The sequence below is a fragment of the Crocuta crocuta genome, unplaced genomic scaffold (genome assembly GCF_008692635.1).
Source record: "Crocuta crocuta isolate KB4526 unplaced genomic scaffold, BGI_CrCroc_1.0 scaffold126, whole genome shotgun sequence".
Taxonomy (NCBI): Eukaryota; Metazoa; Chordata; class Mammalia; order Carnivora; family Hyaenidae; genus Crocuta; species Crocuta crocuta.
In genome coordinates this window covers 1,382,442-1,403,694 of record NW_027531000.1, presented here as the reverse complement: position 1 = coordinate 1,403,694, position 21,253 = coordinate 1,382,442, and the positions used below count along the sequence as shown (strand labels likewise).

General features: G+C 38.3%; 1 protein-coding gene across 2 annotated transcripts in view; it reads left to right on the top strand.

Annotated features, from left to right (window-relative positions):
• Positions 1 to 21,253, top strand: part of SUCLG2 (succinate-CoA ligase GDP-forming subunit beta) — a 260,803-nt gene that overhangs the window by 132,299 nt on the left and 107,251 nt on the right. For both annotated transcript variants that reach the window (XM_077770601.1, XM_077770600.1), the window contains exons 5-7: positions 145 to 297; positions 2,071 to 2,160; positions 10,865 to 10,961. In XM_077770601.1, the coding sequence (XP_077626727.1) occupies positions 145 to 297; positions 2,071 to 2,160; positions 10,865 to 10,961 (340 nt within the window). The remainder of the gene's footprint in view (positions 1 to 144; positions 298 to 2,070; positions 2,161 to 10,864; positions 10,962 to 21,253) is intronic.

The following is a 21,253-nucleotide window of genomic DNA, read 5'->3' as shown; positions in this document are numbered from 1 at the left end:
AACTCTCAAATCTCTGGAAGCTAACTCGCTGGGTTTAAAGTGCTCAGAATGAAGGTGTTTGATTTGTGTAGCAAGTTTATATAGATTTCCAAGTGGGAATGAGCTCGATGCTGAATTAGTTTGACTTTCTGCCTATCGTGGTAGGTGATGGTTGCTGAAGCCTTGGACATTTCCAGAGAAACCTACTTGGCCATTCTGATGGACCGGTCCTGCAATGGCCCCGTGCTGGTGGGCAGCCCTCAGGGGGGTGTTGACATCGAAGAGGTGGCAGCTTCAAATCCAGAGCTTATTTTTAAGGTATGTTTATATTCCTGGCTATGCTTTGTTCATTGACTATTGTTGCACATGCTGTTAAAGATTTAATGTGCAGTCTGAGGCTGGTAGCAGCATATTCGTTTCTGGAATTTAAGGCATGAAGACCATGAGTCCTTTTTCTTACTGAGCACTAAGTTGAGGTTGGGTAGAACCAAGGTTTTCCCTATCTGAGGTCTTTTTCTTTGCTTTTACCCTCCCTCCCTTTATTCCTCTTTCCTGCCTTTTCTTCCTTTCCCATTTCTTCCATCCACCCTGCCTCAAGAATTAACCAATGGGAGCGGACTGATATTTCCATTTCCCCTTGGTTAACTCTACCCTACTGCACAGTGTGCACGATCCAGAAATCCTCTCCTGGGAGACCAGCTGTGAGCTGGAGACTTCCTTGATATCTCTTCACAGCTTATGTAAACCAGAATCCTTCAGAGGTCCTGAATCCATCAGTGTGCTTCATTCCTTTAAAGCTTGCCCTTAGTATCTGGTCACAGATCTGGCTGAAGTCAAATCCTAACTCACCAGCAAGCATCTCAGTGTTTCCAAGTCTCATTGTTTTGAATCACTTCAGTGATTTCCATCCCATAGAACTGTGAGAAATAATGAGATGGTGTGCACAAAGTACTTTTCAACCTACCTTAGCTGTGAGAAGAAAACTCTATGGTCTTTAGAACTGTAATTCTGGTTTTTAGTTCTGGAATCTGAGTGTCCAAAAAAAAAATCACGTTAGAAATTTTTAGCAGAAAGATTTATTATTTCTTTTAGAACGTGATTTTGTTTCCTTTCAAAAAGCAAGAATTTAGGGGAACCTGGGCAGCTCAGTCGGTTAAGTATCTGACTTTGGCTCAGGTCATGATCTCATGGTTCGTGGGTTCAAGCCCCATGTTGGGCTCTGTGCTGACAGCTAGCTCAGAGCCTGTAGCCTGTTTCAGATTCTGTATCTCCCTCTCTCTCTGACCCTCCCCTGTTCATGCTGTCTCTCTTTCTCTCTCTCCCTCTCCCTCTCTCTCTCTCTCTCTCTCAGAAATAAAATATTAAAAAAATCAAAAAACAAGAATTTTATTTCTTAAACCTCTTTGTTTAAATCAGGTACTTTGGGTGATTGGTTTTAGAATATTTTCACCGACATTACTTCTTTTAGGTTAGCTACCTTGGAAGTTAAATTGGGACTTTACATGGTGGCTTACCAATAATACCTGGGCATTTTCAAAATTGCTGTGATTTAAACAAGCCATTCCATTTGTGAAGAGAACACATGAAATAATATATATGAATAGCGCTTAGTATCTTGGAGAGAATGGCTCTTTGTAGAGCTCAGGTATTATTAATAATTATCATCATCAATAGAGTGTTTAAATCATATGGTAATATTTAACCTACATATGACAAGCTCTAAACTTAACAGCAATATTAGGCAGGAAAACCTAACTCTGGAAGCCTTCCAAAAGATGTCATAAAAATTAACTGACTAAATATTCGTCAGTGCCATCTGTATAGTAATTAAAAGTGAAAACTGGCATCCGATTGTCTTGTCAGCATGCCACCCTGAAGAATTATATGGTTTTTGGAAAGGCTGTGTTTTAGATGGTCTGCTAATTAAAACATACCCTATAGGCAGCTGCAGTAGCCCTGTTCAGAGATCTCTGGAAAGATGCCACACTTGAATTACTCATTTGCAAATAAATACTGAGCATTTTCTTTCCTGGTTGTGAATCTTTTCATTTGCCTGTCTTGAATTTTCCTTATTTTATTCATTTTTACTAGGAACAAATTGACATTATCGAAGGGATAAAGGACAGCCAAGCTCAGCGGATGGCAGAAAACCTAGGCTTCCTTGGGCCTTTGAAAAACCAGGTACCTGAGCATTTGGAGGCCACTGTGCATGCCTTGTTTGAGAAAACAGTTGCTACTTACTTACTTGTCTCTGATGTTTGTGATTCTCCAGGACACAGGATTATTTATTGTCCAACCATTTTTCCCCCAGTTGTTTATGATGGAGAAAAATATTTCCCTTGTATTCCAGAAAAGGATGTTTATGAGATGTGTTCAGATATACGTAGATATGTGGTTGGGTGTGAGTGTTGCATGCAGACGCCTGCATTTTGCTGTGTATGTTAGCCTCTTTGTTTTTTCTGTAGTGCTGCAGTGCCAGCCCATGAATTATATGACGCAACATAGTGTTTAGAAGGACAGGCTGTAGAGTCAGGCAGACCTGAGTTTGAATCCTGTACTGGCACCCAGCATGCCTGATTCACCCATCTGAATGTCACTGTCATCATCTGTGAAAGGGGGATAATGAGACCCTAAGTGAGAGGCCTCTTGTCAGGGCAGAGTACGCTCAGTACACCACTGCTTAGTCAGTACCCCAGAAAGGTCAGCTGTTACTGTTATTAATAATACACATTACTTAACTAATTGCTATTCTTTCATAGCTAATGGGATTTGAGATGAATATTAATGGCCTGAAAGTGATATTTCACTGAAAACAGCTTAAATTATTCCAGTTTAGTAATTATATCCCAGGGCTTCAAAGACAGAAAAATTGTCCTCTGAGCTGTTGAAGGAGAGACTCTGTCTTGAGGTTCACAGCCCTGCATTGCCCTTGGTCCAGCCCACAGGGCCTGATTGGATGTTTACATGAGCAAGCTTCTTTGTCTCACAGTTAAATAAGAATTTACTGGCTGTTTATTCCTCCTCCACTACCAAGAGAAGCCGCCTTAATAACCCGAGGTACTATGTGTATGTGCCTGTGAGTGTGTATGTGAGTATGTGTGTGTTCCCCTGGGGCTCCCAATGGTTCCAGAGTATTTCCTGCAATTGAGTTGGGCAACATTCCTCTAATAAAACAGATTTCACACCCTTTTCTTTTTCTTGAGACTAACTCGATCTCTAGAAATTGAAGGGTGGCAGTAGGCAAGTCACAGAAGGGTAAAGCAGAGTAAGACTTTAAAAAATATGTATGTTTAAATTAAGAGAGGACAGCACTTGCTTGAACTTGCAAGGAAACCCTCCCCTGGAAAGCAGAAGGTTCCAGATGGAAGAAGATGCAGGAACATCTGGGCTAAACCTTTGCAGGAGAGAGCACCAGGACTCTGTGGACAGTTACAGGAACTAATTGTCGCTTCTGAGACTGTCAAAGAGATGCCAAGTTAGTGATGTGCTGAAAGGAAGTTATCATGGATTCCTGAGTAAGGGCTGCAGTGGTTGGAGTCACCTGCGGAGAATGAGGTCACGAATTAGCTTAGCTGTCCACTTGACATTTATTGTGGGGCTTCTTGTGTAGGAGTTGTGGTCACTGAGACCACTCTTCCATACTGTCACCGTGTCCTAGCAACGCTGTCCTATAGTCAGCTCCAGAATGTGCTCTATAACCCTGTTCACTTTCTCCGTGTACCTTTACACATCCCTGTCTGTCTTACTTATTTGCAGTCACCTTTGCAGATCTTCTTCTGTACCATGGAAGGGACATTGTCAGCCTTGCTCACTGCTCTGTTGGAAGTAAAGTGCTTGGCACATATGTTAGGTGCCCTGCAGACATTCGTCGTATGCATGAATAGGTGCTACAATAAGTCCAGGATGTCCAGTTTGAAGAGATTCCTAGGGAGGTGATGACAGGCAGGAGAATAAATCTGGAGTGGGCAATTCTGCTAATATCATGTCTTGACTACTCAGGAGGTAAATGTAACAGAGAGCTCTAGAGAAGGCAGTAATAGTTCTAGAGACACCAAAAGATACTTTTCACCACTCTCCATATTATAAGAGAAAATTTAAGAGTCATAGCTCTTTTTTTTTTTTTTTTTTTATTTATTTTTGAGACAGAAACAGAGCATGAAAGTGGTGGGGGGGAAGGGGCAGAGAGTGAGAGAGACATAGAATCTGAAGCAGACTCCAGGCTCTGAGCTGTCAGTACAGAGCCTGACATGGGGCTCAAACTCATGAACTGTGAGGTCATGACCTGAGCTGAAGTTGGACGCTTAACTGACTGAGCCACCCAGGTGCCCCAGGAGTCATCGCTCTTTATATGGTTGAATCACATTTTTTTCAGTACCCCAGACACTCTGGGTTTTAAATGAATTTGCCTGTGGAAGGAAGATGAGCATGCAAGTTCCCAGGGGTCATTAATAGCTATAATGTCATCATATTTGTGACTTAAATGTATTAAAGAAAGGAAAGAAGTTTCAAATTCATTTTTTTCTTGTGTTTTTTTTTTTTTTTTTTTTCATTGCCAACTAAACAAAAGGCTTTAAATCTCCATTTGTTCAGCAAAATTGGAGGGAGCACTGCCTGGGTGCTGCTCACTCTGCTGGACCCTGGGAAACAGATGACGAGAAGTAGCCATTGTTCTCTAGGGGCTCCCACAACAGTGGTCAGGTTCTGGTAGTGATTATAGGGAGAGGGAGTAGGAAGGGGCGCGAGGTGGATCTCAGTTGTAGGTGTGTTGGGATTTGTTCATTTAAGGACACCTGATTATATTTACAGTAGGAAGGAGACTGTATGTGTGCTGGAGTGGTAGATTTGGGAACCTCTGCATTAGGATATGTCCTTAAGCCACAGAGATCAGTGAAGTGTTCCAGAAAGCCAGTGTCCAGTAAGCAGAGGAGGTTCCTAAGAAGAGAAAACATTAAAATTTTTTTAATGTTTCTGTTTATTTTTGAGAGAGAGACAGAGTATGAGTGGAGGAGGGGCAGAGATAGGGAGACACAGAATCTGAAGCAGGATACAGGCTCTGAGCTGTCAGTGCAGAGCCTGATGTGGAGCTGGAACCCATAAACCATGAGATCATGACCTGAGCTGAGTCGGATGCTTAACCAACTGAGCCACCCAGGCACTCCAAGAAGAAGAAACATTTATTTTATTTTTAATTTTTTAAATGGTTTATTTACTTATTCATTCATTCATTCATTTGTTTTTAAATGTTTTATTTATTTTTGAGAGAGAGAGAGACAGCATGAGCAGGGGAGGGTCAGAGAGAGAGAGAGAGACATAGAATCCGAAGACAGGCTCCAGGCTCCAAGGTAGCCATTAGCACAGAGCCCGATGTGTGGCTCAAACCCACGAACCATGAGATCATGACCTGAGCCAAAGTCGGACGACGCTTAACACCCAGGCGCCCCTTAAATTTTTTATTTATTTTTGAGAGAGAGACAGAGACAGAGCATGAGCGGAGTAGAGGCAGAGAGAGAGAGAAACAATTTGAACCAAGCTCCAGGCTCTGAGCTGTCAGTACAGAGCCCGATGGGGGTCTCAAATTCAGGATTGCGAGATCATGACTTGATTTGAAGTGGGTCACCCAACTGAATAAGCCACCCAGGCGCCCCAGAAAACATTTAAATGATCATCTATCAGTGATCCTTTGGTCAGGAAATGATACCTTCAAGGCACCTTAGATTCAGTGTGACCTTGAAAGTTACTTAATTTTCATCTAGGATATGGTTAGGCATTTGGAGGCAGTGCTTTCTTGGATGAACAACTTAGAAAATGATTATCTTGTAAAGTTACTACTATTTTTCCTATAACCCACGCTTGTTCTGTCTGAGCTCAGTGAGGTATTCGCATTAGATTTAAAAAAAAAAAATCAGCTTGTACAAAAACTGCCAAGTATATGTTCTTGACACAATTCATTTCAGCAAGAATTGGTTGGAAAGATTAAAGCCACAGGAAAGCTGAAAATGACTAAAAATTCATAGATTTGTTAAGTGTATCTTAGTTATCCCCTCTGCTATTAATTTCTGAAACATAAACACCATGAATTGTCAATATACAACTTCAGTATTTAATCTGATGAAAAGATTTGATGGTCCCAGTTAATAAAAGATCACTTATGCCTCTGGGAATGGTTTGTCCCTCTGGCTAACATTAAGAGCTGTGTGTGAACGTTGATGATGTTAGTTCCTGGAGTCAAATGAAAATACTTCTAAAATTTTTAAGCTGTTCAAACACTTTTGAAGGTACCTGTAAATTTGTCAGGGTTTCGTACATATGGCCCAAAGGATATTTGATTTTAGGCATCGTAATTTTTTAAATTGCTTAGCAAACAACCTTAAAATAACATTAATTGGTGGCAAAAGAAGAGAAAACAAATAGTGTGTACAGTGTGGTTATGAACTGAGGAAGTAGGTGGCAGTAGGAAACTGGCTGCCTGTAAGGCAAACAGCAGAATGTTTCCTTTGACTTGTGTTTAATTTATTTTTTAAATTTGAACATGTTTAGAAAACTGGGGAGCTAACCTCAGCTTGCCCCAGGCCCTGCCATTTCCTATTATCACACCTGCTCAGACTGACACATTTCACCTGCCTGCCTACCCTATATAGTCATTTACTTGGGTAGCCTCTGGAATAGGGCACATTCTGTCTCCAAGCCAGGCTGGTTCTCCCTTTTTTAGATCTTACATCACAGATTTTATAACACATATCCCTTAGAGATCTCACAACACAAATCTAATCATGCTTCAGTCCTGCTCAAAAAAATGCTTATGGCCTGTCTTTGTGTAGTAATGAACAGTTATAACAGTGAATACCCCCAGCTGCTGTGTTAGTATGTAATTACAGTGCCACTAATGTATAGAAAATTCAGGCTCTGTGGTAAGCTACACTGATAGAGGCTTAAGAAGTGGTTTTTTTAAAAAATGTTTTTTCGGGGCGCCTGGGTGGCTTAGTCGGTTGAGCGTCCGACTTTTGCTTGGGTCATGATCTCACGGTTCGTGGGTTCGAGCCCCGCGTCGGGCTCTGTGCTGACTGCCAGCTCAGAGCCTGGAGCCTGTTTCAGAGTCTGTGTCTCCCTCTCTCTGACCCTCCCCTGCTCACACTGTCTCTCTCTCTCTCCTAGAAATAAATAAAAACATTAAAAAAATTAAAAAAAAAAATGTTTTTTCATGTTTGTTTATTTTTGGGAGAGACAGAGCACGAGTGGGGGAGGGGCAGAGAGAATGGGAGACACAGAATCCGAAGCAAGCTCCAGGTTCTGAGCTGTCAGCACAGAGCTCAACGCGGGGCTTTAACCTACAGACCACGAGATCATGACCTCAGCTGAAGTTGGACACTTAACTGACTGAGCCACCCAGGCGCCCTAAGGCTTGATAAGTTTTAAAGTGACCCAGGTATCCACTGGCAAATAAATGGATCAGCAATGGGAGGTTGTTTAGCCTTTGAAAGAGGAAGATTCTGACAAGGCATGGACGAACCATGAGGACATGGTGCTAAGTAAAATTAGCCAGTCACAAAGAGATAAATATGATTGCATTTTTCTGAGGTACTTAGAGTCATCAGATTCATAGTGATAGAAGGTAGAATGGTCATTGTCAGACTAAGGGAGGGGAGAAGGGGGAGTTGCTCTTTAACCAGTATAGGGTTTCAGTTTTGCAGGATGAGAAACTTCTGGAGCTTGGTTTCATGACATTGTGAATATACTTGACACTGCCAAACTGTACACTTAAAAAATGATTGAGATCGTGAATTTTATAGTATGTCTATTTTTAAAAAGAAGAAAGTTTTAAAGTAGCTGGTATAAGATCTTATATATGTATGTACCCAGAAATGTTTTCTCTTATGTAGTTTCCCCTTATTATTCAATGAATCATTGATTGAACCAGTATTTTATTGAGTGTTGACCCTGCGCAGAGGCTGTACGGGTAGAGCGGATGCCACAGTGTTCAGGATAGCCAGCATGCCTCTTTCATGCAAAACCTTGCATGCTCAGATGGCCTAGAAAACCCCCCAAAGTACAAATCTATTTGGCAGCAAGTTACATATCAGCTGTGGATTGTAACTCAAAATCCATTTGGATATAAAAACAAAAAGTACACATGAAATAAAAGAAATCTTAGAGTATTTGAAAAAATAATTGGAGAATCTGAGTGAGACCATCCTTCATAAAGTCTGACCCAAAGCTAAGAAGCTCTGAAAGAAGAGTGTCATTATTACTGTTCCATGTGGCAGAAGTAACAGACCCATGGGTGAAAGGTAAACTAATTAAAGGACAAAAATACTTGGCAATTTAATGGGATAAAGAGCTAATTTCCTTCATGTAAGAACTCTTATAACTCAATGAGACAAAGACTAAAATCTCAATAGAAGAATGAACAAAATTAACCGAAAAGGAAATACAGATGTCTTTCAAGCTCAGAGAATAATGCTCAAATTAACTAATAGTAAGAGCAATTCCAATTAAAGACCTATATGAGACACCCTGGCATGGTGGCGAAGATTGATAACTTATGGTTGTGAGTAGAAACACAATTTCTATGATACTGGTTTGTGTAATGGGAAATTAGTGAGAGCTTCTACCAAGAATTATTTAAGATCATCTTTTATTATTTAAATAAAAAGCCCCCATACCCCTTTCTTTGCTCCACTCTGGGGAATTTATCCTTTAGATATACATACAGAGATGGATAAGACACATTTTAAGTAATGTCAAGCTATTAGAAACCTAATGGCTATTGTTCAAGAGACAGGTAAACTGAATTATGATGCATTCATTCAACTAGATATTATGTAGTGACGCCTTCGTGGCTCATTCGGTTAAGTGCCTGACCCTTGGTTTCACCTCAGGATCATGATGTCACAGTTTGTGGGTTTGAGCCCCACATTAGGCTCCACAATAACTGTGCAGAGCCTGCTTGGAATTCTCTCTCTCTCTTTCTCTTCCCCACTCACACACTCTCTCAAATAAATTTTAAAAACATTAAAAAATATATTATGTAGCCACTTACAAGAATGAGATCACTCTATTTGTGTGGCTAATGAAGGCTTTTTAAACTCTGTTAAGTAAAGAAACAAGGTATAGAACCGAGTTGGTTTTTGTTAATAAGGTGAATGAAGACAATGTGTACTTGCACATACATAGACTGTCTTCAGTGAAGCACCAGCTGGGAAGGTGACTGCTGCCAAACAAGACACAGGGAGCTGTGTGACTGGTGGATCTGGTGAAGGTTTAAAGGGTGACTCATGTGTACCTTAGGAATTTTGTCTCGTGTACGAGATTATCTAGCCAGAAAGAAATCAATATTAAGAAATATTCAGGCTTACTCATTATGTATGTTTGTTTATTTATAGCTACTGGGTTTCAAATTAGGATTTAAGAACGTTTATAAATGTATATAAAATAAATTAAGACCTTGTGAATTTTATTTCTAGGAGTTCTTCGGTCAATAGTGGAGCAAAGAAAGTAGTCTCAGTGTTTACCACAGTAGGACTTTATTCTAGGGAATTGGTTCCATGGTGATTCGAGTTGAGAAATTTCAGGATGGACAGAGGCAAGGTAGATCTAAGCCATAATAGGAAATTGTGGCTCCCTGTATCCTGGAGGAGCTAAGTGAGGCAGTGGTATTTATGCACCTTGGGATACAGAGGGTAGAACCCTAGAGGGCTTCCGGTGGTTGCTATAGCCAGCAGAGAAGATGATTTTGCAAACCAGAAGGAGAGGGGTAGAAGTACCCCAGCTTTTCCATTTCTCTTACTTCTTGTCTCCTACAGCTGCCTCCCCTTGGCTGAACTGAGATGGAAACCATCTAGTCCAGGAGCCTTGGAAATTCAGCCTACAAGCGTCAGCTCCCCTTATATACATAATAGGGATGGGGAAAAGCCGGAACTGGATCTGAGGGCAAAAAATTCAGGGTGGAACAATGAGCAAAAATGTTGCCAAAGGAAAATTATAGCTAGGCAATGATAAAAAATAATTTTAAAAATTTAATAATAAAAAGATGGAGCCAAGCATGAGGCTTATCCCCAACTTTCAGCTATAACTGTACAGTCTTTCTGTGTTGCATCATAGGCTGTGGTCACTACAAGTGTGAGCTTTCCAGGCTGATGTCAGGCCTCATTTGTGATGTCTTCCCCTTACCCCTGTTCATACAGTGCCAGCATGCTGTGACATAGGCCATTAGTAAAAGTTGGTTGAAAACAATGAATGGGTGAATGAATTTCAAGCAGCTTGAGAAAAATGAAGTCAGGGAATAACATCAGGGAAACTTGGGATACTGTTGCTCTTTTTGGCTTATGCCCTTGGGACAAACTATTTAGTCTGAACCAGGCTTTTCAGTAACTACTATGTCGGACTTTTGTCTTCCTGTCTTGCAACACTTTCCATTAGACACTCACTAATTGTTGTTTAACAGATTATGGGTTTGGGCTGATGAATGTAGTAACTGTCTTATTTTAGCATAATAAGGAAAACCTGGTCATTATAAACTCTCAAAATCATGTTTACCTTTTACTTAAATGAAGAATGTTTGTATTACTGATGGGGGCTCGTACTGCATTGTAGCTTGGTTAATAGGGAAATGAAAATTTATGAAAAGATTAACAACATATTTTAGGCTCTACTGAAAATATTTTGTTTTCCTGATAATGATCTTTCCTGGTGTCTTGGGGAAAGTTGAGCAATTCCTTCTAATGAATAGCAGAGGAAATTAAAATAATTATGCTTTTCTCTTTCTCCCTTCAGAAAACCTAACTGAACATAAAGACATAACTTAGTATTTTTAAGGTTTCATTAATCCAGCAAAATAAATGTTCTTTTACTGCTTTGGTGTAATTTCATTGTACTTGATCTCATTTAGGCTGCAGATCAAATTAAGAAGCTGTATAATCTCTTCCTGAAAATTGATGCCACTCAGGTGGAAGTGAATCCCTTTGGTGAAACCCCAGAAGGACAAGGTAACCAAAACAACAACAACAACAACAAAAAGAAAGAAACAAATGAATGTAATTGTTTATGCCAACTGTGAATTAACTTGTACAAAAAATAGTAGTAGTAGCTTTGCATTCATTTTGTTCAGTAATTTAATTTCTGCTGTGGTTTCAATTGCTCCCGTGATACAGTTGAACATTTCAGGACTTGAGTTTGTTTGCTACCAGATGCCAGGCCTCAAGGGAAGCTCCTTCTTATTATATTTAGAAACATCCATCCACCAGCACCCCTTTGTTTTTTCAGGGCCATTCTTGCTTATACAGTGGTATAATTTTGGGTAGAAATAGGAGCCTCTGCATTGGGGTATAATGAATGCGCCTGCTTTTTGTGGAGCTAGAAATGCTTGAAGATTTTTAGTTTGCCTAAATCTGTAAAATTTCACTTTTTGTGCCCCTGCTGGATTTACATCATCATGGTGAAACCGTAGTGCCCACCATCCAACTCTTTCACCTTACATAGTTACCAGCTTCTGATTCAGGAGGGAGAAGATTTCCCCCTCCTTCCCTTGTGGGGAAGGTTTTTTCCTACCCATCAGGTAATCATGAAGTATAAAGAACTGTTTTCTATCTCAGCATCCACCACCATTTCACTGTGTCTTGCACACAACTGGTATTCAGTGAGTTCTTATTAATTCAGTGGCAAAAGCTTGTGAATATGTGTGTGTTTAAAGGTAGAGGCTGTGATATCAGGTGGATAGGATATGGATAACCAGAATGTAAGTTCCACGAACCTTGTCTTTTTTTTTTTTTTAAGCAATTTTCACCCCCAGTGTCTTGTATGCTATCTGGTACTTTATGGGCAGTTTGTAAAGGGGGATTTGTCATTGGGTTGCTAATTAGGTGATTTGTTATATGCAAATATAACCAACTTGAAAGCCAAGGTGGATAGTACACTATATTACAAGGGGGCCTGGGTTCAAATTCTGGGTCTGTCATATTCCAGCCACAGACCTGGGCTAAGCCTTGGAGTTTGGTTTTTGTTTTGTTTCTTACTCCAAAAGAGTGGTAAAAGTGGTAACTGTCTTATAGGGTCATTGTTGAATGAGGTGACCGGGTTTGTGTAAGTATCCACGGTCACACACAAAATAGACCAGCCCCAGACATTCATAAACGTTCCTCTTCTCAGGTAGTCCAGGGAAAACCCCCAAAAAACACTACTCCAGGACCAGATGGCTTCACAGGTGAATTCTACTAAACATTTAAATAGGAGTTAATACCTATTTTTCTCAAACTATTTAAAAAAACAGAAGAGGAAGGAAAGCTTTCATATTCATTCTGTGAGGCCAGCATTACCTTCATACAAGAACCGTGATACTAAAAAAAAAAAAAAGAAAACCACAGGCCAGTATTTCTGATGAACATAAATGCAAAAATCCTTAACAAAATATTAGCACACCAAATTCAACAAAACATTGAAAAACTCATTCACTATGATCAAGGGAGATTTATTCCTGGGATGCCAGGTGGTTCAATATTTGGAAATCAATCAGTATGGTACATCACATCAACAAGAGAAAGGATAAAAACCATGTGATCATTTCAATAGATGCAGGAAAAGCATTTGATAAAGTAGAATATCTATTTGTGATAAAAACCCTCAACAAAGTAGGTTTAGAGGGAACATATCTCAACTTAATAAAGATCATCTATGAAAACCCACAGGTAATAGCATAGTTAATGGTGAAAGATTAAGAAGTTTACCACTAAGATCAGGAAAGAGACAAGAATGTCTAGTCTTAGCAGTTTTATTCAACATAGTACTGGAAGTCCTAGCCACAACAATCAGACAGAAAGAAAGAAAGAAATAGACAGAATCCAAATTAGAAAGGAAAAAGTAAAACTTTATGCAGATGACATGATACTATATATAGAAAACCTGAAAGACTCCACCAAAAAACTGCTAGAACTGATAAATGAATTCAGTAGTCACAGTATACAAAATCAATATATATAAATTCATTGCATTTCTATATACTGATAATTAAGTAGTAGAAAGAGAAGTTAAGAAAACCATCCCATTTGCAGTTACAACCAAAATAATAAAATACCTAGGAATAAACTTAACCAACAGTGTGCAAGTCCTATATTCCAAAAACTATAAAACATTGGTGAAAGAAAGATGACAAAAATGAAAGATAGTCCATGCTCATGGACTGGGACAACAAATATTGTTAAAATGTCCATACTAACCAAAGTGATCTATAGATTTAATCTAATTCCTATCACAATACCAACAGCATTTTTCACAGAACTAGATCAAATAATCCTAAAATTTGTATGGAGTCACAGAAAGACTTGAAGAGCCAAAGCAATCTTGAAAAAGAGCCAGCAATCTTGAAAAAGGATTGAGGTATCACAAGCCTAGTTTTCAAGATATACTACAAAGCTATAATAATCAAAAAGTATGGTACTGGTACAAAAATAGAGATATAGATGAACAGAATAGAAATATGCTCCTGATTATAGGGTCAATTAATTTACAACAAAGGAGACAAGAATACGAAACGGGAAGAAGTTTCTTCAAAAATGGTGTTGGGAAAACCAGTCAACTACATGCAAAAGAATGAAACCGGGACAACTTTCTTTCACCATACACAAAAACAAGCTTGAAGTGTATTAAAACTCTGAATGTAAGAGCTGAAGTCATGAAAAAAATCCTAGAAGAAAATACAGGCAGTAATTTTTCTGACATTGTTGTAACAATATTTTTCTAGATATGTCTCCTGAGGCAAGAGAAACAAAAGCAAAAATAAACTACCAGGGTTACCTCAAAATAAAAAGCTTTTACACAGCAAGGGAAACAGTCAAGAAAACAAAAAGATAACCTGTTGAATGGGGGAAGATATTTGCAAATGATATATCTGATGAAGGGTTAATACCCAATATATATAAAGAATTTATACAATTCAACACCAAAAAGTCTTTAAAAATGGGCAGAGGACATGAACAGACATTTCTCCAAAGAAGGCATACAGATGACCAACAGACACAAGGAAAGATGCTTAACATCATTCATCATCAGGGAAAACAGTCAGAACCACAATGAGATAGCACTTCACAGCTTTCAGAATGGCTAACGTAGAAAACACAAGAAACCAGTAAATGTGAGGATGTAGGGGAAAAGGAACCCTTGTGCACTGTTGGTGGGAATGCAAACTGGTATACCCACCATGGAAAACAATGTGGAGTTTCTTCACAATTTTAAAAAATAGAATGGCCATATGACCCAGGAAATCTACTACTGGATATTTATTTACCCAAAGAAAATGAAAACACAAATTCAAAAGTATACATGCACATAAAATACATGTGTTTATTGTAGCATTATTTACAAATAGCCAACATACAGAAGAAACTCAAATATCCATCTATAGATGGATAGAAGAAGATAGATATCCATCTATAGATGGATAGAAGAAGTGGTATATGTATGTGTGGTATGAGTTATACACACATATACATAAATACATATACATATACATACATACAGTGGAATATTACTCAGCCATAAAAATGGATGAAATCTTGCCATTTGCAACATGGATGGATCTAGAAAGTATAATGCTAAATGAATTAAGTCAGAGAAAGACAATTACCTTATGATTTCAGTCACGTGGAATTTAAGAAAGAAAACAAATGAACAACAAAAGAGGGAAAAAAAAAACAGACTCTTAAAAACAGAAAAAACTGGTGGTTGTCAGAAGGGAGGCAGGTGTGGGATATAAGTGAAATAGGTGAAGGGAATTAAGAAGACACTCATTGTCATGAGCACTGAGTAGTTGTTGAGTCACTATATCATATACCTGAAACTAATATAACACTGTATGCTAATTATACTGGAATTTTTAAAAAATACAAAATGGGGACAATAACAGTACCTACCTTAGAGGGTTGTTATGAGGGTAATGTTCTTAGAACAAAGCATAGCATATAGTAAGAGGTACAAAAACATTAGCTATTATTATTTTATAATTTTTTATCCTTCTGAAAATTGAACAAGATAATCGACATTGAAAGTAAAACATGATACAAAAACTACGACGTTTAAAATTGTAATTGTCATCAACTGTACTTAAACTAATGAAAAATAGTTCTCAATTCCCTCCACAAGTCTTGTGGAATTTCTGGTGGAGGATTCTGTATTCTTCTAGTTTTTGTTGACCAGAGTTAAATTAAGTGATAACTATGAAAAAAGAATAATCAGAAAAGGCATGTATTTCATCTTTTTACCTAGTTTTATTTTTTTTAAGATTTCATGTTAGGATAGACCAGAAGATGATGTTTAGGAAGCTATTGAAAATAGTGGTTTACACATGTGATCCACCAGATTTTTATTTGGTGGGTCATTTGTAAGCAAACTACCTTTATTTGTAAATATTTTAAAATTATGTTTGACTATAAATCATCGGTATTTAATACAGAGAGTAAGCAAATGGAAGAAGATTCTTTTTTGTACTCATATGACACAGTGTTGTGATATACTTTTACATACATTCTTTTTTATTACTTACAGCAACTCTGAAAAATAAGGAGTTATTATCCCCATTTTATAGAGGATTGAAAATTAATGTGACTCCACCATGGATATCTAGTTACTAAAGTTGGGATTTGAACCCATGTCTCTCACAGTACAGTGTATATGTTGATTTTGACATACCAGACTGCCTTATTTTCTACTTTTTTTTCTTTTTAAAATATTAATTTACTTTTATCAGAATGATCTAGATGTAGTCTCCAGTTTGGGCATGTTAGTCAAAAGTGGCTTTTAATTAAATCCAAGAAACAAAAGAGAAGGAAATTCAGTTTAAGTTTTTAAAGGTCATGGCTTGCTTTTCAAACTAGTATGCATAAGCAACCTTGTTATTTTGTATTGAAAAAATGTAAATTTAGCCAAGGACTTAGATAAAAATCAGGGCATAATACTACTTTCATTCAACCCTTTGGTAAGTTGTCAGTCACAGGTTATAAGGGTGCAAGAAATTTTTCCTAGAGTATATTTGTAGAACCTCAGGAAATCGGAAGTTTTTATTTTTTAATTATCAAGAGAAAGGAAAATTCTTGAACTGTTTAAAAGGAATCACCATAAAATATATTCCATGTATACAGTTCATTAAAGCATAAGTCTTATGTGATATTTTTAAGAGCAAAATTATCTTTAGCTATTAATTTGTTCATTGTACCATAAAAGTTCAGCTTTTGAATTATAATCACAATTAAATGAGTATGTTGGTTTATAACTGTAATGAGCAGTAGTCAAATTAAACCCAATTAGGAAACGGTGATTAATGACCAAATGTACAAATTGATCTTCATCATTGTCACAATCCCCTAAAGCAATCCTTTATTTAGGAGCTGTAAAAAAAATCATTTATATCCTAGCAGTATTAATAATCTTAATATTTATAATGTGAATATTTAATTTTTTTCAAGATCAGTAATGGCAGAGTCTATAACATTTCACATTAAAATTTTAATTTAATAATGACTCTTAATTTAGAAGTTTAAGGAGCTTGGCATCACACCAGACATTTTTACTTTAAATTTATTCATTGCAGAGCTTCTTTGTAAGAGAATTTCTTCCATCTTCCATTGGTTAATGAGGAAGAATTTTTAAAAATCCAGATGATCGGTGATATATTTGCACAACACATGATACCTGGTTGAATGAAGAATGGTGATCTTGATAACATCTATGCTGCTAGGTCACCTATGGGAAATTTTTAATGTGGGGGAAAACTGCAGTCCAAGAATTAGTTTTTCCAATGTGATTAATAATTTGAGTCAAAGAATATAATTTGGTATTATTGACTGTAATGTAGTTTAGTGACTGTTAACTAGGATTATAATCCTTGTTAGTGACAGAAACCTGTATCAGTCCGGTTTCTGTTGAAAAGCTTCCAGGTCAGGGAAGGATACTTATTTTCCTCATATAACAGGAAAGTTTACAGAGTGGACTCATTTAGGGCATGAAGGGAAGCAGGGATTGTCTGATCTTCCAGCCCAGCTTGCTTCAGAATTGGCTTCTTTGTCAGCCGGGCTCTCTGAAAGAGCAGCCAAGATGGCTCCTAGTCTTCCATCATTCTCGTCCAGCAACCATAGCAATCTTTTCAAATGATTCCGAGTGGCCCTGCATGGGTCACATATCCATATCTAGACCAGTCACTGACTGGAAGCACATGTATAGGAGAAAGGCATTTTCTCAATGCAGGGACACTGAGTCACCACATGTCTACCAGATTGGCCTAACTTTTATTGACATGTAAGTAAACTGTCCGTTAAATAGTCGAAGAGAAATTAACTATTTTCCTTGCTTACCCAGTTGCATTGCCAGAATTAATTCCTTAAACACCTGGCCAAGTTAGAAGCATGGTTTGCTTTATCATTATTTATTTATCTACCTATGCATGCATTCATTCATCTATTTTGCAACCTGCTGTGAGATTTTATGTTCTATGTCAGTTCTTACCACTTTCAGGAAGATCTGTCTGCACACAGTCTTCTTTCTTTAGTGTCTTTAGTGTTTATCAGTGAGGAGAATGAGCATATTGTCCCCTCAGGAGATGTTTGCCCATGTCTAGGGACCTTTTTATTGAGATATAATTAACATATAACATTGTGTTACTTTAGGGTGTACAGCGCAATGATTCCATGCAATCACCACAGTGAATCTAGTTAGCATCCAGTTTTGTTTATTACACCTGGGAGTTACAGGATGCTACTTGCCTCTCGTGTGTGGAGGCCAGAGACGTTGTGCTGTACACAGCACAGCACCCTACAATAGAAAATGATCTCACCTAACCTGCCAGTAAGTTATTCTCCTGTCTGAGAATTCCTGCTCTAAGGCTTTTTCGTCAGTTGGAGCCCAAATCCATTCACCAAGCAAAAGGGATGAAACCCAATTTGAAACAGGGACTACCTGGCCAAGATTCCATGAGAGCTAAGGGTGAGTGATCCAAAGTTAATTCCCACATCAAATCCCTTTCTTGCTTCAGATGAGTGTCTCTAAATAGCCACCCTGTTGCTTCATATTAGCAAGTGCCCATGTTGTTGGTGGGTGTTTCTCTCTGTTTCTCTCTTTATACACAAGACTCTATTTTCAAGAACATTTTCAGTTCTTTACCTTCACCCAAATCTCCCTCCTGCCTCATATCTATTTTCTCTTTCACAGCAACTCCAGAAAAGTTCTAAAAAGTATACAACTCTTAGAACATCACTATTTAATGGAAAGTGGGACTAATTTGAAAGTATCAGCATTTTAAGGCCATCTTGGCAAGGTGCATTTCAGTAGCACATTATGGTTACTTATCACAAATCAAATACAGTACATTGCTTGCAGACAGATTATTTTTCAAACTAATTATGACAGTCTCATTCCCTGCTGTTTTTATGTTTCTTTTATGTGTGAGTCTCCCCTCTGAAATGTAGTTTTCTTTTGTTTAATTCTGTAGCACATTCTTCTGTTGAAATTCTAGGGTCAGAGGCTACTAACTGACAGTCAGATTCTTCATCTAGGTTGGTGAATTAGCAGCTTGTAGAATCTCACAGCACTAAACAAAAAAACCAAAACGCCCTATGAATATAAGTACCGCAGCTTTCTTTGATATTTGTTCAGAAGGAAAATTCATTTGTATAATCTATCAAGCATGTAACAATGTGCTTTTGATGATGAAAATTGTTTTATAAATATTAATAGGTATGTTTTTTCACCCACTTTGTACACAGAATGGCCTTTGTTCGCGATGAATTTTCTATGGATTTGAGGTTTCATTAATGTGACACTCAAAATCTTATGTCTGAACCAAGATCAGTACCTCCAAACATACATTTTACCATAGTTTGTTGTTTTAATAAATGAAAAAGCTAAGGTTTGAGCAAGCAGGTTTATTTTATTGCCCTACTGTTGACATAGCCATCAATCCATTTTTAACGTGCTCATTCTAAAAGTGTACTTGGACAGGTCTTACAGGGGGAAATAAGCATGTCACAGTCCATCAATATTCAGGGATTAATCCACTCCTTTTGTGCAAGCAGCAAGTTTTTGTTTATTTTTTCTGTTCTGCTTTTTTGTTTTCATGCCAGATGCACTTTTCTAAGTTTCTCTTTCACTGTAGTAAGTATGGTACCTGTGGCTATAGCAACAGAAGTGTGACTTGGTGGTGATTGGCAGCATTTTTCTGTAAAGGGCCATAGAGTGTTGTAAGGAGTTAGCTCTGCTATTGTCTTGGGACAGGAGCCACAGACATATGTAAATGAATGGGTGTGGCTGCATTCCAGTCAAACCCTATTTACAAAAACAGTGAGTTGTCCCAACAGCTGTACTTGGCCATCCTCTGACTAGATTCTCATTTGGGACTATTTTATACCAATCTTTAGCCACACTGGCCTTCCGCAAAGACATGGTGTGATTTGAAGGTCACCAAAGATGGTGTGCCTGGGTGGCTCACTCAGTTAAGTGTCCAGCTTCAGCTCAGGTCGTGATCTCATGGTTCGTGGGTTTGAGTCCCGTGTCGGGCTCTGTGCTGACAGCTAGCTCAGAGCCTGGATTCTGTTTCACATTCTGTGTCTCCCTCTCTCTCTCACCCTGCTCTCTCTCTCTCTCTCTCTCTCTCTCTCTCTTAGAAATAAATTAAACATTAAAAGAAAGAAATTTTTGAAGGTCACCAAAGGCATCTCTTTCTTTAGACAAAAATCTCCTTTTTCATCAGTTGCAAAGCCTGAAAGGCCAACCATTAAAATCTTTTCTGTGGGAAATACTTAGGTATTCTGAATATGGCCTTTCAGTGAAAATCATAGGTAGATTGTACATCTGTAAACTCCAGTAGGCATTAGTTTCAGTTTATTGTAAATAGAAGTCTAGGGTTATAGGGGAATGGGGCCAAGTTACAGGTCATTTCTAGTGACTGGAAGAGGGGAGAATCTAGCCTGGGCTGCAGCATTGGGAGGCTGAGTGTAAGAAAGAACTGTGTGGGTGGAGTATGGCGGTGGTGATAATAATAACAACCAGTAAGTGCCAGCTGTCTGTGCTACTGAGTGCTTTGCACACAGTCTCTGCTTGCACTAACACCATCCAGTCGAAAATACTCTGGTCCCCATTTTATAGACAAGGCCACTGAGCTTAAGAGCAGTGATGATGGAAGTGTCTGACGAGGAAGTGTCCAGTTGTAATTCATACCTAGGTGTGGGTGATGCCAGAGTATACTAAGTGGTGGAGTTCCAGGAAAAATGTTCAGGTGATAACACCATTATAAACTGGGATAGTAAGACATAAAAGCACTTTGTATGTTTGGGACCACTTTAAGAATATTAAGCAGGTATAATAACTTTGTGTCTCAAAAAGTCTATGTACCTCGTTAAAGTCCTTTTTTCTCCCTGTCCTCCACCCACAGAAAACAATTGAGGCTTTAGGGTGACAATTCAGTTTTGGATCACCCTTCTTAACTCCTGAGTTTCACCTTCCTTCCTTCCCATTTATCTGTTATTTCTAACTTCCTAAAGCACCTGGTTATAACATACATTGACCTAGGTATGTCCTTAGTTTTCTGTACAGGGAGGGGACAAATGGCCTCTCTAGATAGGCCATTTATCCCACAAGGATGATACCTGTATGTACATCTTTATTTCTTCCTGTAGGTACCCCTTTTATCCCACAGTCACCATCTTCAAGCTCTGGTTTAACTCTATAATGTTTCATGGGGTGGTCTCCCAAATAGTGAACTCATTTCTGGACTTGGTGTATAAAACTACCCCCCCACCCCCCAGGAAAGAGCATTATTTGAAAATCTGGTTTTGCCGAGGTTAGGTGGAACTGCCTTCTGAACTTTGCATATGTATCCATTAATTATGATCCGTGAAATAGCTTGGAACTGTAGTCTTTGTAAGGGGCAAAGATCAGCCTGGACCTATTTTGATTTACTAGTTTATTGATCTGGACCAAGAATTCTTTTATTTGAAACTTCTTCAGTTAGGAAGTTAATTTGATAGCCTTTGTCCATTCATTTTGAAGGTGTCAGTTACAAATAGTCTTGCCAATGAGTTATGGAGGAGCTAAAATTACTAATAAATTAATTAAAATGTATTTATAAGCCTAGTGGAAAGCCAAGAATGAAGTTGCTTTCCTATTGATTATTATACAGTCATTAATTGCTGACAAAATGCCATTGTAGCAAGCAGAGAATGTTGGCCAATTCCTTTGGTAATTGTAGGATTCCATCATTAAGATTGCAGTGTTCTGGACAGTAATTACTCATTTGCTCCATGTA